A 26,376-nucleotide genomic window follows, 5' to 3' on the forward strand; every position below is an offset into this window, starting at 1 on the left:
GCATTGAAGAACGATCTCAAGATCGAGACATGCAGCTAGATGCATCTAGGGAATTGTGGGCTCTGTTTGAGCTAGCGGGAAAACATAGTAAACAAAATCTTTTGAAGCATGCACTATAGAGCTTGGCTAGGTGCGTTATGACTATGCCATCGCTTGTGCTTCCTAGATTTGTAATTCGTTAGGTGATCTTCAAGGTTTTTGTTGGTCTTGTACATATCAAACAAGGACTCCTAGTCGAGATCTTGGCATTGAGAATCTCTCTTCTGGTACGAATATCTCCACATAACTGAATCTAAGTATTTCTTGGATTGTTGCCACCAAGGAAAGTGGCGAAGCTGAGCTCTGGTACCACTTGAACCTAACCAAACCTCAACTCAGATCCTACGCAATTCGCAACACCCAGGAACAAATCGCACTTGAAGCAGGTCCATTTGGAAGCTGGAAACTCTGAACAACGGTGAGCAGGAATACCAATGATGGAGCTAAGAAAAAAATTATTGTAGAGAGAGAAGGACTAGAGGGGAGAGAATGAGCAGGAATACCAAAGGGTGGAGCTAAGAAAAAATTTGTTGTAGAGAGAAAACACAACATTCCGCCCAGAAAGGACTGCCTCTCCCCCCTTTCCCCCCCCGAAGGTCTTTACTGCAATTTGTACAACTGGCAAGAGAGCATGAACCTGAGTGCAATTCTCAATACTACTTTGAGCTCAAGGGCCCTTCTTTTACAGACTAGGCCTAGCTTGTGCTTTTCCAAAAGCTAAACCTTCTTTCTAGCCTACTGCTTTTCTCTATGAAGAACACACTTTTCTCCAAGTGGGGCGCCTTTTATGGGCTTTTGACTTAAATGGGTCCTCCATAAAGTGATGGGGATCAAGTCTTGTTGGCAAAAGGCAAGAGCACATTTTGGTAGCCATCAGCATAGGAGTAATTCAGCTCAGGCATCAAAGACAATTCATTTAATGCAGGTCACCTAAAAAAGAAGGGTAAGTGCCATTATTGTAAGAAGCCTTGACACCATATCAAATGAATGCAGGTTGGAGAAAGAAACGAAAAAGAAGCAAACTGGAATTGCAGTTTCAGATTTCCAATGTGTAGGGTAGTGTTTCAACTTCTTATGTTAATGACCTTCTTGGTCATCAGTCTGTTCTGTTTTGGCTCTTGGCGAGGGACTAGGCAGCGTTTTCTTTGCTCTTTGTGAGCAAGTTTTACTGCAGGTGTTTTGTTTTTTTAGAGTGTGTTGTCTGTGATTTGTTCTGCATTTGTTGTCGAACAATTTCTTCAATTTGGTCTTGGTAGCTCTATGAGCTTTGCTTTTAGTTTCGTTACTTTGCCCCTATTCAAATTTAAGGGGGAAAGTTGGATAAATCTTCATTGGGGAAATGATTCACGTGATCATTGATTACTTTGCCCTAAGGTTTATAGGGGAGATAATTGGTTGGTGCACACAGCTGGCGGTATGCATGCATTGGACGAGGGGTTCGAGGTACGTGGAGGCATGGTGGTGATTGATCATTGGTGTTCTTTTTGTCCCGTACACAGTGACTGAGTCGATATATGGTTGATCTTCATGAGAGTCAGCTTTAGTATAGAGCTTTTAAAATAGCTTGTAGTATCTTTTATTGGCAGCTGGTAGAGTCATCTTGTCCGTGTTGAGTCTTTATGTTTTGAGCCTTGTAAAGGCGACAAACTCAGCAGAGGTGAGCCTTCTTAGTCCGCTTTTACATAAACATGTTTTTCTCTGCTGTGTTGACCATCTTTAGTTGCATACATTTTCAATTCGGGCGTAATGAGAGTGAGGGATTGTTGTGTTTGAATGCATAAATTAATCTGAAACCCAACAGTGACAGCTGACGAATCTCAAAAATAGATCATGTCCAGTGTTAAAACACACAGAAATTACAGTCCCATTAATACGGAGAGAGACAATAAACCAAAAATTACGAGGACAAGATATTACCCTGCCAGCTGTGACCGCTGTCCAAGATTCCCACCAGACAGGCTACAATGCTTTCAGACTTTGCCAAAACAGCAGAAGATGATCCGGTTATGATGTTAGACTTCAGGCACAGCAAGATCTTCTCAAGAGATGCTGTGAAGGTATCTTCCAGATCATTCTCACCTGTGTTGCAATTCAGGAATGGCAATGGTCTAAGCTGTACTATACTTTCCAAATGCATTCAGTGAAAGTGCTGGTACTTTTATTTTCAATGCACATCTTGTTATGGCTTCTTGTCACCAGCTTCTAGACACCTCACTCCCAAATTTATAGCTACAAGTTATGCTGCACAGTATTTATACAAAAGACAATCGTTTTCAGCAAGAAAAAAGGAAAAGAAGATCACTTATCAGACAGATTGTATCAAAGGGAACCAGCCTGGTCAAACCTAAGAAGCAAAAGCAAGGCAAATTTGCAAATAGATACAGAAGGTATTATGTCCAGTAATGATGGATCCCGATCTTGAGCAAGATCCAAAAGGTATTATGCCCAGCAATGGTGGATCCTCATCCTGAGCGAGAGATCCATAGGTATTATGCCTGCAATGGTGGATCCCTATCCTGAGCGAGATCTAAGAAAAGCCTCAAAGGGGTGAATGAATCCACACATACCATACTCTTAAGATCCCAACGGTGGATCCCGATCCTGAGCGAGAAAGACCTTACCACACTCTTAAGATCCCAACGGTGGATCCCGATCCTGAGCGAGATCCAAAAGGTATTATGTCCAGCAACGGTGGATCCTGATCCTGAGTGAGATCTAAGAAAAGCCTCACAGGGGTGAACGAATCTACGCATACCATACTCTATGAGGAGAAAGACCTTACCCCACTCTTAAGACTTGAGTCCAGGTAACACCAATTGGGATTTGTGTAAACTATATTACTTGCCACGTGGTAGTTGGTGAGGTGGCTGCTGATTGGATAGGGTGTGGTGGCACGGTGCCACATGTTAGTGCTGACATGGCAGTACAGTCAGCTGTTGCTAAAGAGAGTGGAGAACTGTTTAGTGGGAAAATCAGCCAACCACCCTGGAAGAGAAGACCCGTAAGGACTACGAAACAATGGCTACAGGATAAGCACTATTACACCACTATCACAGTACTATTTGAACACCACTATTACATCACTATCACAACACTATTGGAACACTATTAGAGTATTGACTGGCACTACATCAGTATTGCACCAGCTTCACAATATTATTTTATCATCACTGTGGCAAAAAACATGAAACCACACAGTGGCAAGAGGCCACCTATGTATCCTGTAACCCATTTGACTTCCAACTCTTGTCCAGCTACTGTCATCAAGTTCTAGAAAAAGAGCAGTCTAGCAATCTGACTTTGTCAATTCAAGCCAACCCCACTAGGTGAGATGTATTCTCCTACCAAGTCCAAATAAAAAAATCTGATAAGAGCACATTGAGATAAACTAAAAAGCCACTGTAACCACACTCTGAATCACCCCGGATTAGGTCATAAGTGCCCTAAGAAACAGTTGATATCCAAGGCTGTTGCCATGGAATTAAGCCTTGAATAGGAAGCTTCGCAAATAAGCCCTTGCTCTGTAACTGCGAGTCTCTTCGGATCCTGAGTTGTTAGCAACATCAAAACTGTGCAGGACCTAGTCCGACTACTCTAGAAGAGTTGCAAATATTCCTTGGTCTCTCTGAGGTTTGTCTATGATGCGGATCAACTTAAGGCGAAGAAGTACCTTGGCCTGGACTGAGACGTTTTCAGCTCATTTCACAGTTGTTAGCAACTGTCCCAATATTAAAAGTGCTTCATCCTGCCAGAAATATATAGATGTGGGAACCATGTTGATTCTAATAAGTTTTGAAAGTAAGAAAGTAGACCCAACTCAGAAAATTATTCAACATATGAGAAAGAACTCTATGCTATTGTCCATGCTTTGAAAGATGGAGAGAATATTTGTATGCTGCCAGTTTGGAATTCTCTTTAACCAAGAGTGTATTAAGAGGTAGTGCAATCAGCCTAAATTGAAAGGCCAAAAGGCGAGACAAGCTAAACTAATGTAAGAGTTCAATATCCAACTGAGATAAGAACAGTAAAATGTAGTACCAGACGTGTTGAGTCTGATGCCTATGGTTAATGAGCTGTGTTTTACTCAATCTCATAATGAGTTCCTCCAGTCCTTCAAGAGTAAATGAGAACACGATCTCCTTAACTCATGAAAATTTGAAAACCTGCTATTGAAAGGGACCCCATGTAGTTGCTTGATGATAATCATCCTATAGTTTGAACTTCGATATTACTCAGTTAGGGTAGAAATTGTATTTTGGATGATCAAGGTCATTCTGGTATGCCTACGGTATGTTATTTTCCATATGGCACAGTAAGGTGGGTGTGTGCATGTGTTTTAAAAAGTATATTTTAAAGAAGGGGTGTGGTTTTGTTGGAAATTTGATGAACTATGGACTTAGTTCACCAAATTACCATTGGGGTAATTTTAAGTTAGGATTAATAAAGGGTAAAAAAGAGTGGTAGGTAGACCTTAAGTCCTAGGATAGGACATACATACATGACATTATGTTGAATTTACTATAAAAAAATCAAGGGGCTGGTGCATTTCTAATGCCTATTAAAGTAGATACACCAAAAACCTATACTCTCCCTAAGAAGGGAATCAAAATAAAAATCAATAGGGGTGATCCCTATAAACCCATTCAGTAAGGGAAACTAGTAGTATAAGACACCAACAGAGTGGAGATCCCAATGCTAGTTATGGAAATAAAGGTTGAGGTGATATTATATGGAATGCATGCCAGATCAAGGGATAATTCAAGTTCAACCTATGGAAAAAAGAAATGGAGATGTTCCTAGTTGCCACATCGCACCATTCTATTGGTCTATCTCTTGTGGCTTTGTCACGTGCCACACAAGCATTCACTCACCATCTCACTCACCCTAGGGCATCCAACCAGACGCAAATATTGCATCTAGTGTATATGTTTGATGCATTATGATGACACCTTATATAGGCAACTTATTGGCATCTTGATATATTTGATCACCACTGGACTGGACATAGCAAAGCCAATCAGTGCAGTATCCCAATATATGGCTGACTCGAAAGAAGATCACAGGAGGGGAACCAAGCAAATACTCAGGTATGTCAAAGGAATCCTAACTCATGGGATTGAGTACAAAAGAAGCAATGATCTAAATTTTCAGGGTTTACTAATAGTGATTGGGCAGGATGCTCAAATGACAAAAGGTCTACTTCTGGATATTGCTTCAACATTGAATCTGGCTTGATATCATGGAGCAGTAAGAAGCAACATATTGTTGCATTATCCTCCACGGAAGCCGAATATAGAACATCCACTAATGCAGCATGTGATGCTACCTAGTTGCGGAGGATCTTAAATAATATTGGACTTATTGCAAAGATCCAGCTTGATCAATTGTTGAAGGACATGCTTGAACAAAGCACATTGAGGTGCAACATCACTTTATACGTGAAAAGATATTGAGCAATGAAATTGAACTTACCTACTGTCGAATAGAAGATGAGGTTGCTGATATCCTAACTAAACCTCTTGCTAGAATAAGCAAGAGAAGTTTTCCAACTTGATAGGCATGAAGCCTAATCCATTGGTCATCAAGGGCGACTGTTGGAAAAATTGATGAACTATGGAGTTAGTTCACTCAATTACGCTTGGGGTAATTTTGGGTTAGCATTAGTAAAAGGTCAAAAAGAGTGGTAGGTAGACCTTAGGTCCTATGATTTTATGTCATGGACAGGGGTTAGAGATTAGGTCAAACGGAGGTTCCAATGCCCTTTTCTTTTGATGGTCTCCTTTAAATTGGAAGGACTGAGAATATCCACTTCCATATGAAGTTGAGGCCTTTGTCCTACCATCTATTTCAAACTTGCTTTGGATACTCCATTGACCTTGGAGTTGTGAATGTGACGCTCTTCTTTTTACCTCTTGATGACAGCCTTTCTGCTGTTTCCTTCAAGATTTTCTGGGATCTGATTGTTCCTCATCTTTTCAGTACTTTTAGTGAGGTCTTTAGCCATGACTTTTTGGGCCAAAAGATGTCCTCATTGACTCCTTTGGGCTATTTCTCAGGATTGGGGCCCTCCAATACTGCTTCTGTGATTTTTGAGGGTAGGTGTTCCTTATGTTGTAATTTAGGGCTTGGGACAAGCTATTGCTCCACCATTCCTTTGCATTACTAAGACATGATACATTGTATTTTTAATGTAATTACACCCTCGAGAACTTTGACAACATGTTCTGCTTAATATTTTTTGTGTCAATAGTGCAAACAATTGAGCATACACAATGATTCAACAAGCCAAAAAAAGTGCCACAACCACATTAGTCACAGTTTTAGGATTTATCACTAATACACACAAATGAGCACATAGGGAGCAGCAGGTCTTCCGCCAGAGATTTGAGGTTGCAGGTCGGCAGGACCAGTGCAGGATTTGCAGATCCTCGAGGCACTTCGCCAGAGATTGCCCAAAGAAGAAAAAGAGGCCCAGAAAGCAACCAGCTCGTACTAGCTTACGACAGAGAGCAGGAGTAGGACATATCGCTCCACAGGCACCGCCTCAGACACGGGCTCCCCCCCCCTCCTAGGGCTACCCGAGTCCCTCCTGCACCTCGCACCATCTCTGGCCCACGGTGGGTTCCGGTCGCGGTTAGGCCCTCCACTTCACATCACACATCCACCGCTTCGGAGGCTACCCCCTTGGAGCCTCAGGAGGAGACTAGTGTTCAGGAGCCTTGTTCGACCCCATCCCTGGATCAGGCTGTACCTTCCTCAGCAGCCCAGGTTGTTGGCGTCCGCAGCACTTCTTGATCAGGATCCAATACAGGTGCCTCCTTCTTTGGATAGAGGGAAGGGGGTCTTACATTGTATTCCTGCTTCGGTAGGAATCCTTCGTACAGCCTCCCCAGGACTGGCTCAGCGGAACTCCTTTTCCGCTTTGAAGGACCTCTCTAAACTCCCAGATGATGATTTTGTACCTTCTACTTTCGGAGAGCCAGTTATCGACATCCCTTGTGAGAGATCCTTCTCTCTCTCACCTGTGGACTTTCCTCCCCTTGGACCTCATGTGTATGGCAGGAGGTCAGCTCCGGCGGAGGGTTCTTTTTCCGCCACCACGTCGGGTAAGGTATTCCAACCCGCTTCCTCCCGCCGATGAGGATAGCCAGTTGGAATATACAAGGATTGGGCGGCATCCCTCATCGCCGTCGCAGACAGCTGATTAGGAATCAACTCCATCCAGGTGTTTCAGGTGGTTCCCTAGACATTCTTTTTCTTCAGGAACACAAATTGGATGTCAGAGATTGCTCCAAGTCAGGTAAGCTGCTTTCAGACCGGGGACCTTTTGGCTTCCTGCCTTGGGAACCAGAGGAGGTACATGCATATCGGTTTCAGATTATATTCTCCCTTTGATCATTGGACACGGCACCATAACCCCCTCTAGGGCCCAGTGGGTTTTACTTCAGATTGACGCACGTAAGGTTGGTTTCCTCAACCTCTATGCTCCGAACAACAGAGGGGACCGTGTTCTGTTCTGGAAAGAGTTGCTCTCGTGGGCTGACATTGTAGATTCATGGACTATTGGAGGTGACTTCAACATGGTTGAGGCACCTTCTGATAAGCAAGGGGGCAGAGAAGGTGATATTCATTCCCTCGAGAGAGCAGCTTGGGATGCCTTCTTATTCAGGTGCAGTGGCAGAGATGTTTGGTCAGATGATGCATTTCATATTCAGTCTCAGTCACTTTTGTTTTAATAGTTGAACCATAGGGTGCATATGCCTATCCATGCTCGGATTGACAGATTCTATGTGGATGACTCGCCTCTTGATAGAGGGGGGACAATTTGCATTGCACCTGGTGTTTCCACTTCCGACCATTTTCCAGTAGTTCTGTCCATCTCAGAGGCCCGTCTGAGAGGACGGTCTCACAGTATCAGGATCCCCGATGCCTTATACACGGATGAGACTCTCACAGAGGCAGTCTTGGAGATCTGGGTTTCTCACATGTAGGGGGGGGTGGCCGGTCCTTCACATGTGGCCACAACACTTGCCAGTATCAGCGACTTCTATCACTCCGTTGCTAGCGCTCGGCGAGGTGAGGTACTCAGGCGGGAGGTTGGTATCTGCCGGCAGTTGGCAGCCTTGCAAAGGAGGAGCAGAGACGACCATCAAATGCTTGGATACAGGAGCGTCTTGCTGCGGCAAGGGCTCACTTGTAGACATTGCTTGATCAGAGAGCAGAGTATGCCTTCCATGCATAGGAGTCATTTTTGATACAGATGGGAGGGAGAGTAATGTGGCAACACGAATTTTGTATCCCATTGGAGACCCATCACTCTGTTGGGCACTCTATACAAAATCCTTGCCAAGGCAATCAGCATCCGATTGCAGCCCCTTCTTCCAGACCTCATCCATGATACTCAAACAGGGTTTGTGCATGGCAGGAGCATATTTGACAATATCTTTTCCTTTTGGGAAGCCACTGAGTGGGCTATGCAGAGCGGGCAGAGGCTGGCAGTTCTACTCCTGGACTTTGAGAAAGCCTATGACAAAGTAGATTGGGGCTTTCTTGAGGGCACTCTTCTAAGTTTTGGTTTTTCGGATGCATGGATTAGAGGGGTGGCCTCCCTTTATAGATCAGCTCACAGCCAGGTTTTGATTGGAAGGGTAAGGGGTGACAGATTTCAGATTTTCAGATCAGTTCGTCAGGGATGCCCTTTAGCCCCCTTCCTCTTTCTTTTTGTGGCAGAAGCTATGAGTATCTTCCTTAGATCTCAAGCTGAGCTTTTTGGGTTGAGATTGCCCTTGAGACAGGAGCAGGAGCTTCTTGACTGTGAGTTGGCTGATGACACTGCTATTTTTATTGAGGCCTCTTCGCAGTCACTTGATTCTTTCCGGACAGCCTTGAATATTTTTTGCTCAGCTGCAGGGGCACACATTAACTGGCATAAATCCTTCGGCTTTTGGATCAGTGATGAGGAAACTCCAGACTGGGGAGTTGACCTTGGCTTTTCCTGGATTCAGAGGGGTGTTCCTGTCAGATATCTGGGATGCCAGGTAGGGTTGGGCATCTCTCCAGCACAGCAATTTGCCCCAGTACTAGAAAGTATAAGGAAAAAGGTACTTTTTTGGAGCTCAGCCCAACTCGACCTTGCCTCTAGAGTTGTGGTAGTAAACCAGGTTCTTTTGGACACCGCCTGGTTTGTGTGTTCTTGCTGGTGCTGGTCTAGGGATTGCATCACTCGGCTCATTAGGCCAGTTAGAAATTTTTTATGGAGTGGACTTGATGGCACAGAGATATTGCAGCAAGGGTCGTGGGAGACCATTATTCTCCCTACATCTGAAAAGGGCCTTAACGTCATTGACCCAGACTTGCAGTGCAGGGCATTGCTTTGTAAGGTGGTGGTGAGGGGACTCATGCTTGGGCAGGAGCCTTGGAAGGATTTCTTTTTTGGACGCATTCAGGCTTGCACACCAACCTTGATGATTGGGTGGACAGCCCAAGATGGATTTTTACTTTAGCCCCTCTCAGATCTCCTGCCTCTCCTCTCATGTCTGCCATCTTGAAAGCTTGGGGGAGCTTCAGGAACACTCTTCGAAGGGTTCTGCTTCCCATTACATGCAGTGGTCTAGATGGGAGAGAGGTCCCGCCTACACAGTAGGTACTTGGAAGGCATTTATCAGGCTACCTGAGGATCAGAGACTACAGTCCGTGAGTCACCTCAGAGGGGTAGCACGTAGGGTTCAGCAGATAGATGCAGCCATCCCGATGGAATGGGCAATTGAGTTGCCTATTACTTCCACCACTTGGATGGGAGCTTTTTTTAGGACAGCAATTCCTCTACAGGTGATCACTCTTCGAGGTCTCGGAGAAGATACACTGGTCTTTGACGTTGGGGATGGAGGTATACTCTCTAGATCCACGGATGATATTCTTCAATAGGTTGCCTTTTAGCCTGTCAGGATTGCTGGTTTTGTGGACCATGGAGCGGGCTTGGAGTGGTACTTGGAGTGGTACTTAGACCCCCACCCTCTGCTTTTGGCCTTGGGATCTTGGAGGTTGTGGTTGTATGGAGGTGCACCTATCAGGTGCTTGCAGTGGGACCCAGGAGAGTGAGAGTGGATAGATCATGGGCACTGAGAGAGGGGAATTCCCTTTTTTTGTTTCACGTTTGCTAATGCCAAGAGATTTCAGCTGAACAGTAGGGGTTGGGTTCCCTCCAGAGCTCCCCATTGGGACAGATTCTTCATCACTGCAGATTTGCTTAGGAATTTCTGGAGGAGGCTCTGGAAATCCCTCAGAAATAGAAAGATCACTCTTTTCTTTGGCTTTCTATTCATGGAGGGATTGCACTTAACCTGTGGAGATCACGTTTTGGGGCTGATCCCACTTGCCCTCGCTGTCATTCTGCAGAGGAGTCAGTGCGACATTGCCTTTGGGACTGCAGTCAGGCGAGGACTATTTGGAAAGGGGTTGCGAGGATACTCAGCATTTTTCATACTTCCCCTTTCTTCATGACTTGGGGCTCGGTCGCATGGTTATCCCTTACTGGGCCCCATGTGTTTTATGAGGGTGAGCCTTCTTCTTGGGCACTCTTGGTCCGCCGGCACGTGATAAAGCCCTGCTCTCTTTAGGATGTACCACTTACTCTCTTCAGGGCTTCTCATGCTTCAGTGGACACCTCTTGGGAGATCTTTGCTAGCATTTCCTTTTGGCACATTTGGAGAGCCAGATGTACAGAGGCCTTGGATGGCACCTAGATACACCCTTCACAGGTGTTCACGGGTATTTGCACTGACACGGTTCACACTTTGATAGCCATTTGGGCTAGCATGCAGGGCCCTTCACGGGCAGCCTCTTCTAGAAGGACTGTATTTCTTCGAGTTTGGAAGGGTTCTCCCTTTTTCTCGGAGGTTTCTACTGGATTGAGATGGCACTATCAGCCCCAATTCTTTCTTTTTGGCTCTTGAGCTTTTCATGCATTGCATGGTGTATCCCGTATGGAGCTTGCTCTAACGGTTTTCTTTAATACTTAATAGAAGTCTCTTTTTGGGGGGGGCAAAAAAAAAAAGATCACTTATCAAGATTATGCTGCATATTCATGTGCAAATTGCTTTACAATCTATAGTCACAGTCAAATCTGCAAGATTGTTTGGTTTATTACTGATCTGATCACTACTCGTGCATCAAACATTGTTGATCAGGATAGTCCATGTAGGTTGCAATATTGAGAAACTGTTGGCATACTTGCCTATAAGACAAGGCATATGAACCATTGAGCATCTTTTTCTGCCTTCATGAGCTGAGATGTTGACTGAACTGAATGAGTTCATTATGGTCATCTTCCTCATTGTACACGGCATTGTCATAAATTGTCAGTAAAAATGTGAGTTGTCACAATTTTTTTCCGATGCCTCCCATATGGAGGAGATGTCCATGGTATGGGAAATGGATGTCTACTGCACTAGGATCAGGGGGCACTGCTTGCCTTAACTTTTATGCATGTAGGAGAAGAGCTGTTGTTTTTATTGTAGGCTAAAATTAACCTTGATGTAAGGTACTCACGAATTTAGTTCATGGGTTAGGTGTAACTCATGTGTTGGGAATGGGGGTGAGGAGAACACCGAAATATCAGGCTTCAGACAGAATCATAAAGGCTTAAGAGAGAAAAAATCATTGAAATTTGGAGAAATGTCAGTATGTTTGTCACACAACACTAAATAGCTTTATTAACTTGGATGAGCTGACCTGTAGCAATCTGTGTTGCCTTTGAGGAGGGTATACAAGTGCAACATTGTAACAAAAAAGTAAAGGTGTCCTCAAAAAGACCTCCATCTTTGAATGCAAGAAGAACCTAGAATTTAAAAGACAAAGAGTTAGATGTTCAGACACAAAGTTTGAGCCTCTCCATGGAAAAGTCCACCAGTCCAACCACAAACTCTACCACTGCATAAAAGACCTTTTGAAGATTTTTTGGAGCAGATCTTGTTCAGCCTCTGACTTTTTAAACATGTGAACAAGTGAAAGACAGAACATTTAACAATGGCATTTGTCTCAGAAAAACCTGAATATAATTTTAATGTATTGTTTGACTTTCAGGCACATATCTGACATCTTAAACATGGAATACTTATATTCTAGCTAAACCAAAATACCATTGCCTTGCTTACAGTTTCCAAAGAAGGAATTTCATTTTTAGCCCAATGTGGTTTCAAAAACACATGCTACAGTTAGCTGCTGCTCGCTGCTCCTCCTGCTGCCCTTCCTCCTTCCTGCTCCCCTCCTTGCTGCCTCCTCCTGCTGCCCCCTCCCTCCCCTCCTTGCTGCCTCCTCCCTTGTTACAGACTCTCAACTAACTACTGATAATCACGGGAGCTAGCACCATAACTTTCCACCCACCCAACCTTGCTGGAGCGTGAGAGTACACACAGAGAAAATCAAAATCTAAAACATACGTGAAGGTCCCTTCTCATTCTCTCACTAACTCCAACAAGCCCCATCTCCCTAGATAGATCTAGATGCCACATGCCATCATTATAGGGCCTTTCCTAATGCATCTTTTTTTACCCCTCTCTTGGGATACTTTGAAATCCTTTGCCCCTAAGCATTTCTTGCATTAGGCCCTTAGCCTTAAATCCACCTAGTCTGGTGCTATCAGCCCTCACCTAGGACCTTGACATTAATTCCCTTCCCATTATTTACATGAAGCGCAAACAAATATATTACAAACGTAGATCCTTAAGGGAAATGTCGACTAATTCTTCCGAGGTCATGCCACCTCAGCTAGAGCGTAACATTCCTTCCCTCTTCAGACATCAGCGTCCTCGATGATAAAGTCTGGGAACACTCTCCGCAACTGGTATACGGATTCCCAGGTAGCTTCTGATAGAGGCTGACCATGCCATGCAACCAACACCGTGGGTATCTTCCGATTTCGCACTTGCATTGCTCCTCGGTCCAGGATTCTTGTTGGTTTGCGTCTTGCATTATCCTCTATCTCCTAAACAAAACCACACCTTCGATTAGTGAGTCACCAGTATGCAAAAATTTCTTTAAACGAGAAACATGAAACACTGGGTGCACCTTACACCCCGGTGGTAATTCTAATTTATAGGCTACCTTGCCTATTCTTTTTAGAATTAACCATGGCCCACAATATCGAGATGATAACTTAGCACATTCTCCTGAAGTTAACGACTTCGAGTGCGAAGGAACTCTTGAGAAAAAAATTTTCTCCTTCCTTAAATTCTCTTATAGAACGGTTTTCATCCGCATACGCCTTGGCTCTATCCATTGGCGGATATTAGCTCTCGCAAGTGCTAGCATCTCCCGCATATGAACCAAAAAGTTCACGGCACTAGGCACTTTTTGAGGTACTCCAACTATGGTTGGATTCGCTGGTCTATAACTTTAGTTCAGTTCAAACGGACTGAACCCTGTAGAGGAATGTTTTCTATCATTGTAGGCAAACTCCGACCATGGCAACCACTTGTCCCATGTATGTTGCCTCAATGACACATATGCTCTAAGCATATCCTCTAAAATTTGGTTGATTTTTTCTGTCTGACCATCCGTTTCTCGATGATCCCCACTACTCATTCGCAACTCAGTCCTTAGTGTCTCAAATACCGCAGTCCAAAAATGACCGGTAAATTTGACATCTCTGTCTGGCACTATGGATCTAGGTAATCCATGCAGACGAAATATATGTCTAATAAAAAAATCCGCCACTTGCACGGCACTAACTGACTCCCTAGTTGGAATGAAGTGAGCCATCTTGGTAAGACGATAAACCACCACAAGGATAGAATCATATCCACCTTGTGTCGTAGGTAGACCTACAATAAAGTCCATGGAAATGCTCTCCCACTTACTTAGTGGTATCTCCAAGGGCTATAAAAGTCTGGGTGGCTTCACCCGCTCGGCCTTACTTACCTGACACGAAAAACAACGTGTCACATATTCATGAATATGCTTTTTCATCTTTGGCCAAAAGAAATCTCGCTTCACGAGATCATATGTCTTCTCGACTCCTAGATGTCCCGCACATGGGCTATCATGGCATTGTTGAATGACTCTCTGCCTGAGATCATTCTGATTAGGTACTACTACCTTGCCATTTCTTTTCAACATACCATCCCTTATGGCATATCTTGCATAAGTTTGGGATGCCAGGTCATCCTTCTCGTTTTCCCCAGGTTTTAACACATGAGCCTTAGGCCAAAGGCTCTGGACAAACTCGTCCACCTTTTGAGTTTCTCTAATATCGGCCATTAGAGCACTCTCTAACACCGTGAAACTCATGTTATGCATAATGCGTGACAACGCATCAGCAACTTTATTATCTTTTCCTCTTCGGTACCGAATCGTCAAATTAAACTCCTGCATGAGCTCTGCCCACCTAGCTTGGTGGCCTCTCAAGTCAGATTGTTTATAAAAATGTTTCAGAGTATCATGATCAACATCCACATAAAACTCTGATCCATATAAATAATGTCGCCATGTTTTCAAAGCATGGACAACAACATACAACTCTAATTCATGAGTTGGCCAATTCCTTTGAGAGGGAGAAAGCTTCTTGCTTTCAAAGGCTACTGGCCTTCCCTCTTGAAGGAGAACTGCTCCTACCGCAATGCCACTTGCATCGGTTTCCGGGAACAACGGTTTTTGGGGATCAACTATTTTTAACACCGGTCCTGTGACCACAGCTTGTTTTATGGTGTTAAAACTTTCTTGTTGATTCTGTCCCCATATAAAAGGTACTTTATCTGAGATCAGATCAGTCAATGGCGATACTATTTCGGAATATCCTTTGATATGCCTTCTATAAAATTAAACAAATCCCAAGAATGATCGCAAAGCGGTCAGACTCTGAGGGATTCGCCAAGTTAGTATCACAGCCACTTTCTTTGGATCCATTTCTACCCCCTCGGGAGTATGAATCCTAAATATTCAAGTCTAACCATACACAGTATAGTTTTCTTCTTATTTACATAAAGACTGGCTTTCCTCAAAGTACTGAACACTATTCTTAAGTATTCACGATGCTCAGTAATACTTTTACTAAATACTAGAATATCGTCAATAAAATGTACTACAAACTTTCCGATATACGGACGTAGTAAATCGTTCATAAGCATGACGAATGTAGCTGGAGCATTGGTAAGTCCAAAGGGCATTACCAAAAACTCATAATGACCAAACCTGCTTCTGAAAGTGGTTTTATGCACATCCTCGGCTCTAATCCTGATCTGGATGGTAGCCACACTTAAGATCTATCTTGCTGAAAATCACGGCTCCATGTAATGCATCTAGCAAATTATCAATCCGAGCCATCGGATACCTGTGCTTAACAATGATATTATTCAATGCTCTATAATCTATACAGAGACGAAACGTATCATCCTTTTTCTTCTTTAATATCACTGGCGAAGCAAAAGGTGAGAAACTTGGTTGAATCTGCCCCAACTTGAGGTATTCTTCCAGTTGCCTTCGCACCTCCGCTTCTTCGGTAAAACTCATTTGATAGGGAGGTCTATTTACAGGTTCTGCCCCTGGGATTAGTTCGATCTTATGCTGGACATTCCGCTCTGAAGGTAACCCATAAGGTAGCTCATCCCTAAAACAGTCAGAGAACTCCTCTGCTGTAAGATCAGCCAGCTTGGCCATTTCACCACTTTGCGCAATATCAGTGCTAGCTGAAGAATCATCAACTGGCTCTACCGATGCTGTACAAAGGAATAAAAACTCTTCTTGAGCTTTTCGGATTTTTATCATGGAAATCAACGGTCCCTGAGGTACATCTTTCTCACCTCGTAAGACATAAAGCACATCATTCATCTTGAATTGATATACGTGCTTTTTCCAATCAATGGCTGGATTCTTTCTAGAATGCCACGCCTTACCCAGGGCTATATCTGCATGAGCAAGCTTAGTCATTTCAAAATCAAGCTTCTCAGCATAGTCCTGAATACGAAAGCTCCAACTGGGTAACCCTTTGGTCCCATACTTCAGTTGAACTTCCATCTGCCATCCTGATTGTATACGTATAGTCAGATGGGCTAGTCTTTAACTTCAGCCTCTTCACAAGCTTGGAGTTAATTACATTGTGAGTTGACGCCGAGTCAAACAACACAATGACATCATTATTGGCCACTTGCCCTTTCATCTGAATTAACTCCGTATCATTAAAGGATGTATACCCTGTTGCTGTGGGCTTAGATAGGATGTTATCAGGTGCACTCGTTACTAGCTTAGCAACAGACACACATAATAAACAAGGTACTGACCTCTGAGAAGATCCCGCTAGCTGAATCTGCATCTGTTCCGCTCTGGGACTTCCCTCCATTTCCACGTTGCATTCTGAGACTACCATCTCAGCCATCCAACGATCCTTATTTCGTGGACAATCTTTCCACTGATGAGGCTGAAGGCAACCAAAACACAAGCCTTCTCTCCTCGCTTTTTCTCTTTGCTCTGGGTTTAAGGGAGACTTTGACCAAGCCCGGGCTGCCATTGGTGTTACTTTCCTCTTCACTCCAATGGTGGTACTTGATTTAGGAGTTTCAGCTGGTTTTGCCTGCTTGGCTTGACCACTCGGCTGAGAACCACTCCCTTTACTAATCCACTTCTTCTTAAACCTAGATTTCTTCTGGTACCCATACTGGGTTCCGACCTGCGCAAACCCAGTTGGCCTGCTGCCCTTGGCATCTTCATAGTTCAGGGCTATGGCTATTGCATCATCCAACGTGTTCGCATACTTAGCCCAAACTTTTATTTTAATCCGATCATTCAATCCAAATATGAAATCTTTTACTTGGATTGATTGAGGTAGGGGTTCATCAACCTTCATTACGCTCTCTCGAAACTTATCAGTGTATTCTGCCACTGACAAATTTCTCTGATGAAGGTTTCTATACTGATCCCAAGCTCGGGATGCTTCGTCAGGAGGTAAGAAGTGTTTCCTAAATTCCTTTTAAACCCCTCCCAGGTAGTGTATGCAATACCATCTTTCTGTTGTTTAATCCACCACCGATCCGCTGCCTCACTAAACATGTGGGTGGCCTCACGGATTTTCTTGATATCATTTCTGATTTCACAAATGGCGAACGCCTCGTCCCATTTGTGTAACTAGGTCTCAATGACATCAGAACTACGGTCATTCATCTGACCAGAATACTTTTCCGGCCTATAATTGGCAATATTAGGTACTTTAGCCCTCCTAGGCTCGACCGTATGGACACTAGACTCCAATTCCATCGGAGCCTTTCCTTTCTCATCTCGAGAAGGTCTGGCAGACATAATGTGTATCACTCTTCTAAGTTCAGACTGCCCTGCATTTGCCTGTAACTGTTGCGCTAATAACTGCTGCAAGGCATCCTCAAGTAATGCAATCCTGCCAGATAAGGTGTGAACTACTGGGTGCAACACCTGCTGGGTCGGCCGGACTCCTGACTCTACAAGGTCCATCCTGGAAGCTCCTCCTTCTGCTTCCATTCAGGTCAATGGGTGTTTTGCTTTTTTTATTATAAAATAAATAAACACCGCTAGAAACTGTAATTACAAACTAACAAAATTCTGACACAATTCCCTATACTAGGGAATACCTGCAATCCCGACAACTACACTAACCAGGCATAATCCAAAATCCGACTTTTCCCTATGCTAGGAAAGTTCCTGCAATCAATTCTGACTCAAGCAGAGAGGCATATACACAAGCATAATCTGGCCCTGCTTTGAACCACAAGCCTACATACGGGCTGGCTATCCTTCATGCAAGCTGAATATTCCACACAAGCTAAGTTCAAGAAAAAAAAACAAAATGACGAAAACAGGAGCAAATGATGTCGAAAGCCCCCTGGTCTGTTCGCTCCTTCCACCTGATTTGATACTGTGCCAGATCACGACGCCGGATATCAACACTTGCAATATCTGCTAATTCCTCACGGTCCCCTGTGTATACGATCTTCTTGCTACTGTTGAACCAGTAGATGGTCGTAGATCACGGGCAGCAACACCATAAAATTTTATTGCGTAACTCTGATGGTGATCTCGTCAGCTGCATGCAGGTGCATTCGAATCGCTATACAATTACGCCCTTCGAATTATCTGCCTACTACTGTCAACGATCTGTTACCTCGACTGCATCACGCTGCAAAAATTCACCCCTTACACGTAACCAGCGCAGAGAATTCCAAGTTTCACTGATGCACCATCTCGTGACGATGGGCTAGCTCTCGCTTCCACGACCTGCTCGCTACCGTATCTGATTCGGACTCCTCTTCAATTCAGCAAAACAATATTCTGTTCGTAGTTTCTTCACAAACCACGCTCACGATCAACGAAAGCTACATTTCGCTGACGACAGACTATGCCCCTTCACAAGCGTGATCCCCCGAATCGCCACACCATGTGCTCTGATACCAAATATTATAGACTCTCAACTAACTACTGATAATCACGGGAGCTAGCACCATAACTTTCCACCCAGCCAACCTTGCTGGAGCGTGAGAGTACACACAGAGAAAATCAAAATCTAAAACATACGTGAAGGTCCCTTCTCATTCTCTCACTAACTCCAACAAGCCCCATCTCCCTAGATGGATCTAGATGCCACATGCCATCATCATAGGGCCTTTCCTAATGCATCTTTTTTTACCCATCTCTTGGGATACTTTGAAATCCTTTGCCCCTAGGCACATTTCCTGCATTGGGCCCTTAGCCTTAAATCCACCTAGTCTGGTGCTATCAGCCCTCACCTAGGACCTTGACATTAATTCCCTCCCGATCATTTACATGAAGCCCAAACAAATATATTACAAACGTAGATCCTTAAGGGAATGTCGACTGATTCTTCCGAGGTCATGCCACCTCAGGTAGAGCATAACATCCCTCCCCTCCCCCCTACCTGCTGCTCCACCCCACCCCCCGCGCTGTTGTCTCTGCCAGCCCCTCCCCCTGTGCTGTTGCCTGCGCAGCCCCCCCTCCCCCGCGCCGTGCCCCCCCCCACGCTGCTGCCCGCACAGCTCCCCTTGCCCCCCTCCCCTCCCCGCACTGTTTCTTCGCTCCTCCCCCCCCCCCCCCCTCCTCCACTCCTCCTCTCCTCTACCCTCCCCTCCTCTCCCCTCCTCCTCTCCTCCTCCTCTCCTCCTCCTGCCCCCTTCCCTTCCCCTCTCCCTCTTGCTGCCCTCCCTTTCTCCTTTCTGACTCCTCCCCCTCATTCATTCTCCCTCTTTGCTCAATCTTCTCTCTCCCTCCCTCCTTTCACCCTCTCCCTTCATCAGGTGTACCCCCTATTTTTTGGGGGTCTCCTGGGCTTCAGGAAAGCAGACGGAGTTTCTTTGTGGTTGAGTCAGCCTTTCCCACCTCGATTGACGAATGGGTACCCATTCAGTCAATCCGTTACCGCACACGTCCGTGAGAATTTTCTTGATTTTGAGGAGTTGATTGCTTTTTTAATTTCTGAAGAGCAGAGAAATGGTGGTGTATCTTCTTCAGGATGAACTTCAAAAGAAGCTGTCTTCTACTCAAATGCTGGAGGAGGTAGAGGCAGAGGTAGAGCAGGCCAATTTGGAGGCCGTGGCAAAAATCAGAATATGCAGCAAATTCAAGAAAACCAATCCTATGGAGGAGGACGTGGTAACTTTAGAGGCAAGGGGAGCCAAAGAGGTCGTGGTGGATGGCAGAGAGTCCAAAATGCAAACAACAATGTTGAATGCTACTACTGTGGTAAAATGGATCATATGGTTGAAGACTACTATAAAAAGCAGAATGACATCATGACTGAAAAATTGCAGCAAGGCAATTATGCATCCTCTAATAGACAGGGTGATGATAGAAATGAGCATCTGTTTATGGTGCAGCACATGACCAATTCTGTGAGAAGATGATGATGCTTTGCTTTAAATTGATGCTGTACCCACATGGTGTGCAGACATCATTGGGTATTTAATGATAAAGAAGAAAGCAGTGATGTGTGGTATGTTGACACATGACAGGTCATGCAGAATGGATGCAGGATGCAAGGAAAATGGAAAGACCACGATTTGTGGAGACTGGTGATGATACTGCACATCCTATTGTGCAGATTGGTAAAATTCCTTTGTCTATGCAAGATGGAAAAAAGAAATACTGCCCAAACTCTGCCAGAAACTCTCTCGTAAAGTGCCATGACAACCCAAATGATCTCCAGATCATAACCCAAGTCCTGTAGGTGCCGTATGAGGCGGGCCCTCGGGACCGTGTCAAATACCTTGCGAAAATCCACAAAGCAACAATAAACCCTCTACTTCCGTGACCTCGCCTCCTCGATGATACACCTGAGTGTCAGAATGTGGTCCATGGTTCCATGATCACGCCGGAATCCGGCCTGTCCTGCTGCTCTGAGTCCTCGACACTCTACAAGTTTGCTAACCTCGGAGTCAAGTACTGATGCATAAATCTTGGACATGACATGTCCAATCATAATGGTCCTGTAGTTCTCTGGGCTCATGGGATCCCCTGCCTTGTGGATGGGTGAGATAGTGTTAATGGTCCAAGTGTGTGGAAATCCCAAACAAACTGCTTCATTAAAAAGCTTTGCTAAGATCGGGGCTAGGAGGTTAATCCCATATGCAATGAACTCAGTGCATAGTCCCTCATGATCCTTCCCTCGACCATTATGAAGTTTCATTACAGCATCCTTTACCCCTCCTCTAGTGAAGAGGGTGCACGATGTGGGACGAGGCATGTGTGAGAGGCTAGGGACTGGCTGATTTGGGATGTCATAAAGTGTGCGTGCATAATCAAACCAGATCTGGGTGTCAGTGAGTGGCGGAGGGGACCGTCCTTGTAGAAATCTCCGCCAGAACTCCTTAGAGTTGTTACTAAACAAAATGTTCAGTAGCTCCTCCTCGTTTCGACGAACGAAGTCTAGTTTCTTCCTCTATACCAGTCTACGGTATTCACGTAGCGTATTTGGTGCGCTCGGAAGACTGTTTTTGGTTTCAAATCTGAGTTGACGGTGTAAGGCCTTACACTCATCATCGTACCAACTATTACAGGGTACGGTTCCAGGGGGTGGCGGGCGGGTGGAGCAGGTGGTGTGGGGAAAAGCGTGAATGGCAGCCTCGTGTAGTGAGCGGGTGACAAGGGCAGCACGATCCTCTAAAAGGGGTATGAAGTCAATATAAGCGAGAAGTATGTACAGACGGCCAGAGTAAGAAGGTGAGTGATCCCGATCATAGCGTATATCGTGGTATGTGGAGTAAGCACTGAGTGGGGTGGAAGGTGATGTGCGAAGGGAGGTGGAGATGCGAAAGAAAAGGTATGTATGATCAGCCCCTGGGGGGAGAGGTGCTACAGTAAAGTCAGTAATGCGAGATGTGAAGACAGGGGATCCCATGATGTAATCAACAACATTGGAGCCCCCCCCATGTGGAAAGCATGTGAAACTACCTGAAGCGGGCCATCTGTCAAGACCATTATAGATAATGAGATCATGTATCCTACCTAGGTCTAATAGGGCCTGCCCATAGGATGAGAATGGACCTCGCCTATCAGCCAAAACCCGTAGCATACTTGCCTCCTCAAGGTCAAGATCTGCCAGTAGAGTGGAATCATCTCTGAAATCAAGAAGTGGTACCTGACGGGCCCTTGTCCTCGCATTGAAGTCCCCCACTAGAAGGACTTCTCCGCGGCTAGAAAAGTCAACGATGGACTGATAAAAGGGCAGCAAATGGGGATGGATCCAAAGAAATCTGGAATGTGTATCTCTCTGCTCTACTGAAATGATCCCCCGAAGTGTGGATCTGAAATGAACTGCAACTCCACCTGAACCTCCAACTCCTCCTGTACCCCTTGTCTCATCTCTGTAGGCAGACTCCCATGAAAGAGAGATCATTTGGAAAAGACCCGTCTAGCATTACAACGGATATATGATGCACAAGGAAACCTCAACCCAGCTAAATGTCACATTGCAGAGGATAGAGTAAAGTTATTGGGTATATCCGCTGACTATTGGAAGAGGGCGCTCTGGACTCTGATGTGTCTCTGTATAGAAGACTATGTCATGGGCTGTATAGGATTCCGAGAAATTCCCTGGTTCTGACCATAAGGTACCATTACAGTTCCAAATGGTGCAGGACAGGGTCTCAGATATCCGAGTCTCATAGACCCCGCTTCCCTATGTAGGGGAGGGGGTAGGTGTCCTACGGGGGCTTGTAAGAAGTCGTCCCTCTCGTACCACTGCCCACTTTCCCTCCTTCCGGGCCTGATCTTGCTGTTGCAGCAAAGAGCGCCTCTCCTCAACCTGTAGAGGTGTGAGGTCCTCATCCATAGAGATCGTTGGCTGATCTCGAAGGATTGACCCATGTCGTAGAGCTGAAAGTCGTGCCTGAGTGTCATGAAATCGTATGATCAGGGGTTGCTCTCGGTTGGGATCTCTCCCCACCCGCCATGCCCTCTCTATCCTGTGCTCAGCCACACCCAGGGTAGCAGTCACGAATGAAGTCGCATCTACCATCGGTGTAGCCTCTGTGCGTGGGATCCCGCGTACTCTGATGTTGAGAGCCTCACTGGCTCTCTGCTGCTACTCCATGAGGGTAGCCGAAACGGTGACCCTTGCGGGTTCCCGTTTGGCCACGTCAACCCATCTGGAAGTCTCCTCAATAGCAGATTGCATGCTCGCAATCTGTGCCTCGACCACCGGGGTACTCCCTGGGGCAGTGTGTATGGCTGTGGCCTCCTGTCGGAGCTGCATGATATCCTGCCTGAGTCCCTGAATAAGACCCGCTTGCTCCCGAATGGCCCTAGCCTGCTCCTGTGTATGATGTGGCTCTGCTCATGGTTGAAGCGGACCTGCTCCCGTGCGAAGCGAGCCAACTATGTATCTCCGTAAGTAGGGTGTCACGGGCCTCTAGTGTATCAGTCCACCCATGTCCATGCTGAAACTGTGGTGACTGTGGCATGAAAGAGTGGGACTGAGTCCAGAAACTGGACAATGGCTGAGTGAGGAACGGAGATGACAATGGAATGGATGAGGCAATCCCAACGGGGTGTGGGAGGGTGGGCTGACTGAGAGGGAGAGGGGAGAGTGAAGCGTAATACGGCACAGTGTATGACACCTCCGAAGTAGGGGTCATAAGCTGTGCGATAGCTGTAACAAAAGAAGAGGGAAAGGGAACAACAACCGGGAAAGGGAACAACAACCAGCGCCATGGGCATGAGTCTGTCGCTGATCGTAGATGTAGATGGAGCTGAGACTGGAACTAGAAAGAAAGAAGAAAGAAATTTTATTAAAGGTCCACGGAAGGCCATACATGGCCTATGGGACACAAAATCATCCGAAAGGAAAATACATCATCAACGATGCGCCAACTAGGTGGCCTCATCGTAATACCGCTAAGATGCCAAAAATGGCTACAAAAATCCTAGATACAAAATGAAATGAAATAGAGTACCAAAAATGCCTAGATACAAAATGTAAAATATGAAATATGAGGAACATCGTCTTCCCTAAGGGGTCTGTGATCCAAAGAAATGATGGAAGTCATGGCCATCGACCATGCCTCCTGCCATGAGTGTGAAGATCTGGGCAAGTGTCAAATGGGCTGCTGGCGGTGCCAAGTCTCCATGGAGCAATCTCCTCCGAAAATCTGCCATCATCCTCCGTCGTCTAGAAATAAAGCGACGGGTACGGCCTCTGTGTAAGATCATCCTGCGGTGCTGTCGGATCATGTCATATGTACATCCTCGGGGTGGAACCATCGGTGCTCTCTGGCAAGATGGGCTATCTCTGTGCTCATGGTCCTGCGCCTCGTCCTGCTCCTCATGAATAACCAGGTCTCTGGCAGGGATGCGACGGTGCTCTCTGAGGAATCTCTCTCTGTATCTGGTGATCTCCCTGATGAACAACGCTAAGCAATACTGATCCTCATACTCCATAATCCGAGAGAGAGGTCCAAATCCATGCCCAAATAAACAGTGAAATCTGCCACGGATCTCATAATATAAAGGGCATCTGCAAACAAAGTGCTCCTCAGTCTCCACCTCCCCCATAGTGCAACAAGGGCATATCCTAGTCTCTCGCCTGGGTCTATGTCCGGTAGCTGTACGACGCATCCTGCCGGCCTCAACGTCTAATCTGTGGGAAGATACCCTGAGCTGGCCCAAGGCAATCCTGAGTGAGTGCGACATATGAACGCCGATATATCCTGGGGATATGATGAAGCCATCCTCTGAAATCCTGAGAAAATGGTCACGATATGTGGCCATCTTCGTAGGAAGCTCCGTGGGATGAACCCAAGTGCGAAACGTGTGTAGCTGCAACAAATCTGCCCTGATAACCTGGCTGAGCTCATGTCGAGTGAGAGGGAGGCGAGGGGCATCTATGCTGTATCGAAATGGTGGCAGCCTATCCATATCCAAGCCCAGCGAGGTGAGCCATGTGGAGAGTGTGTGGTACCAACAAAAAGTATGACCTCTCTCCGCTAACATCTGCGAGGATGTCAGTGCTAGCCACGGTAATCGTGCTCTGTGCTGCTGAGTCTCCGAGCGCCTTGATCCTATGCAAGTATGTAACTGACTGAAATGCTGCATCTAGCGCTAGGGGTGTAGCTCCGAACTCTGCGAACGTAATCTGATGCGGTACCGTGGGCTTCGCTCTGATCAATCTGGAGAACATGATGATCTGTAACCTCTCTACTCGTCTCCAATCTGCAACACTGAGATCTCCTACCCAAAAGGGGCTAGCATACATGACTGCAGGTCTCACCAGCGTATCGAAAAGTAAGGACTTCGTGTCGGGATGCTGAAAATGTGACTGTGCACACTGCCTCTCGAGAAGAGCCAAGGCGGCATACCCTCTACTGATCCTATCTCGTGCTGCATGCGTCATGGTGAAGACTGGACCTCTAAATGTGGCACCCAAATATGTATACTCCCTGACTAGCTCCACCTCCTGCCCATCAAATGTGAAAGAGAACTCGCCTCTCCTATAAACCTGGTATGACGTGTTGAAGACCATGACTTTGGTCTTCCCAAGGTTTACAAACAACCCTCTGTCCTGACAAAAGCTGTGGAGTGCATGGAGATGTGCCTGTAAACCCTGCTGGGAGGAAGAAATAAGAACCATGTCATCTGCATAGAGGAGAATCGGTATCGTGGATCCTGCCAGTAAAGAACCTGTACCACCCATCGTCTGTATGTACATCTCTAACTCATCGATATAGAGACCAAAGAGTGTCGGAGACAAAGGACACCCCTGCTTCACCCCTATCGTACTGCGTACTTCCCCCGACAGCCCCGCCCGTGTCCTGACTCTACCTGTGACTCTCTCATACAAGGCCATGATCGCCCATTGAATCTCCCCATTGAATCCCAAGTCACGAAGTCGCTGGAAGAGTCTGAAACGCGGCACAGTGTCAAATGCCTTTCTGAAGTCCACGAAGTAACAATAGAGCCGTTGCTTACGTGACTTCGCCTCCTCAATCAAAGCCCTGAGTGTGAAGATATGATCTAGGATCTTATCCCAGTGTGTGCTCTGCACGAAATCCTGCCTGCCCTCTAGCTCTCATGCCTGTCGCCTCGGCATGGTCATTTATATGTCCTTCTAGAATGGTCGCATAAATCTTGGCCATGACATGGCCAATCATAATGGTCCTGTAGTTCGACGCCTCCAAAGGATCCCCGCCGACTTGTGTATGGGTACTATAGTATTTTCTAGCCAACTAGGTGGAAGACCTGTACAAATGGACTCGTTAAAAAGACGGGAGAGGACTGTAGCTAAGGCATCAATCCCATGGATTACATACTCCGCTTGCAATCCATCATGGTCCTTAGCTCTCCCAGTCTTCAAACGATGAGCTGCTGCTCGGACACTATTGGATGAGAATAAGGCAGAGGAGGTGGGTCTAGGCACATGGGATAAGTCGATCTGTGGCTGGTCTGGAATATCATATAAAGTGGAAGTATAGGCAAGCTAAACCTGCGGGTCTGTAAGAGGAGTTTGAGATTTCAAGCGAAGGAATTTCTTCCAGAATTCCTTGGAATCACAGCTGAAAAGTAAACTTCTCAGCTCCTCCTCATTCCGGGCTAGAAATTGGCACTTTTTGCGTCGCACCAAACGCTTGTAACTCTTCTTGGTCTCAATGAGGAGGGGAGACTTCTCCTGTGTCTCAAGGCGAAGCTTCCTGCGGAGTTCTTTACACTCCTCATCATACCATCCATTACAAGGCACAAGACCGACTGGTGGAGGACTGGATGTGTGGCAAGTGACGGGGAAGGACTTGTGGGCTGCCGAGATGATGGAGGTATGTACAAGGTCCCACCGATCCTGTCTGGAGGGTAGGGCATCGAGAAGGTGCGGACGGAGAAGAC

General features: G+C 45.8%; 1 protein-coding gene across 2 annotated transcripts in view; it reads right to left on the reverse strand.

Annotated features, from left to right (window-relative positions):
* The window catches only part of LOC147895586 (ARM repeat superfamily protein), a 264,407-nt gene that overhangs the window by 18,538 nt on the left and 219,493 nt on the right, over window positions 1-26,376 (reverse strand). For both annotated transcript variants that reach the window (XM_087383313.1, XM_087383312.1), the window contains exons 31-32: window positions 11,770-11,875; window positions 1,957-2,118 (exon numbers count right to left, since the gene is read on the reverse strand). In XM_087383313.1, coding sequence (XP_087239439.1) covers window positions 1,957-2,118; window positions 11,770-11,875 — 268 coding nt within the window. The remainder of the gene's footprint in view (window positions 1-1,956; window positions 2,119-11,769; window positions 11,876-26,376) is intronic.

This window comes from Dipteris shenzhenensis, chromosome 13 (genome assembly GCF_047967505.1).
Source record: "Dipteris shenzhenensis isolate YYH24624 ecotype China chromosome 13, Dip_SZ_1.0, whole genome shotgun sequence".
NCBI classification, from domain to species: Eukaryota; Viridiplantae; Streptophyta; class Polypodiopsida; order Gleicheniales; family Dipteridaceae; genus Dipteris; species Dipteris shenzhenensis.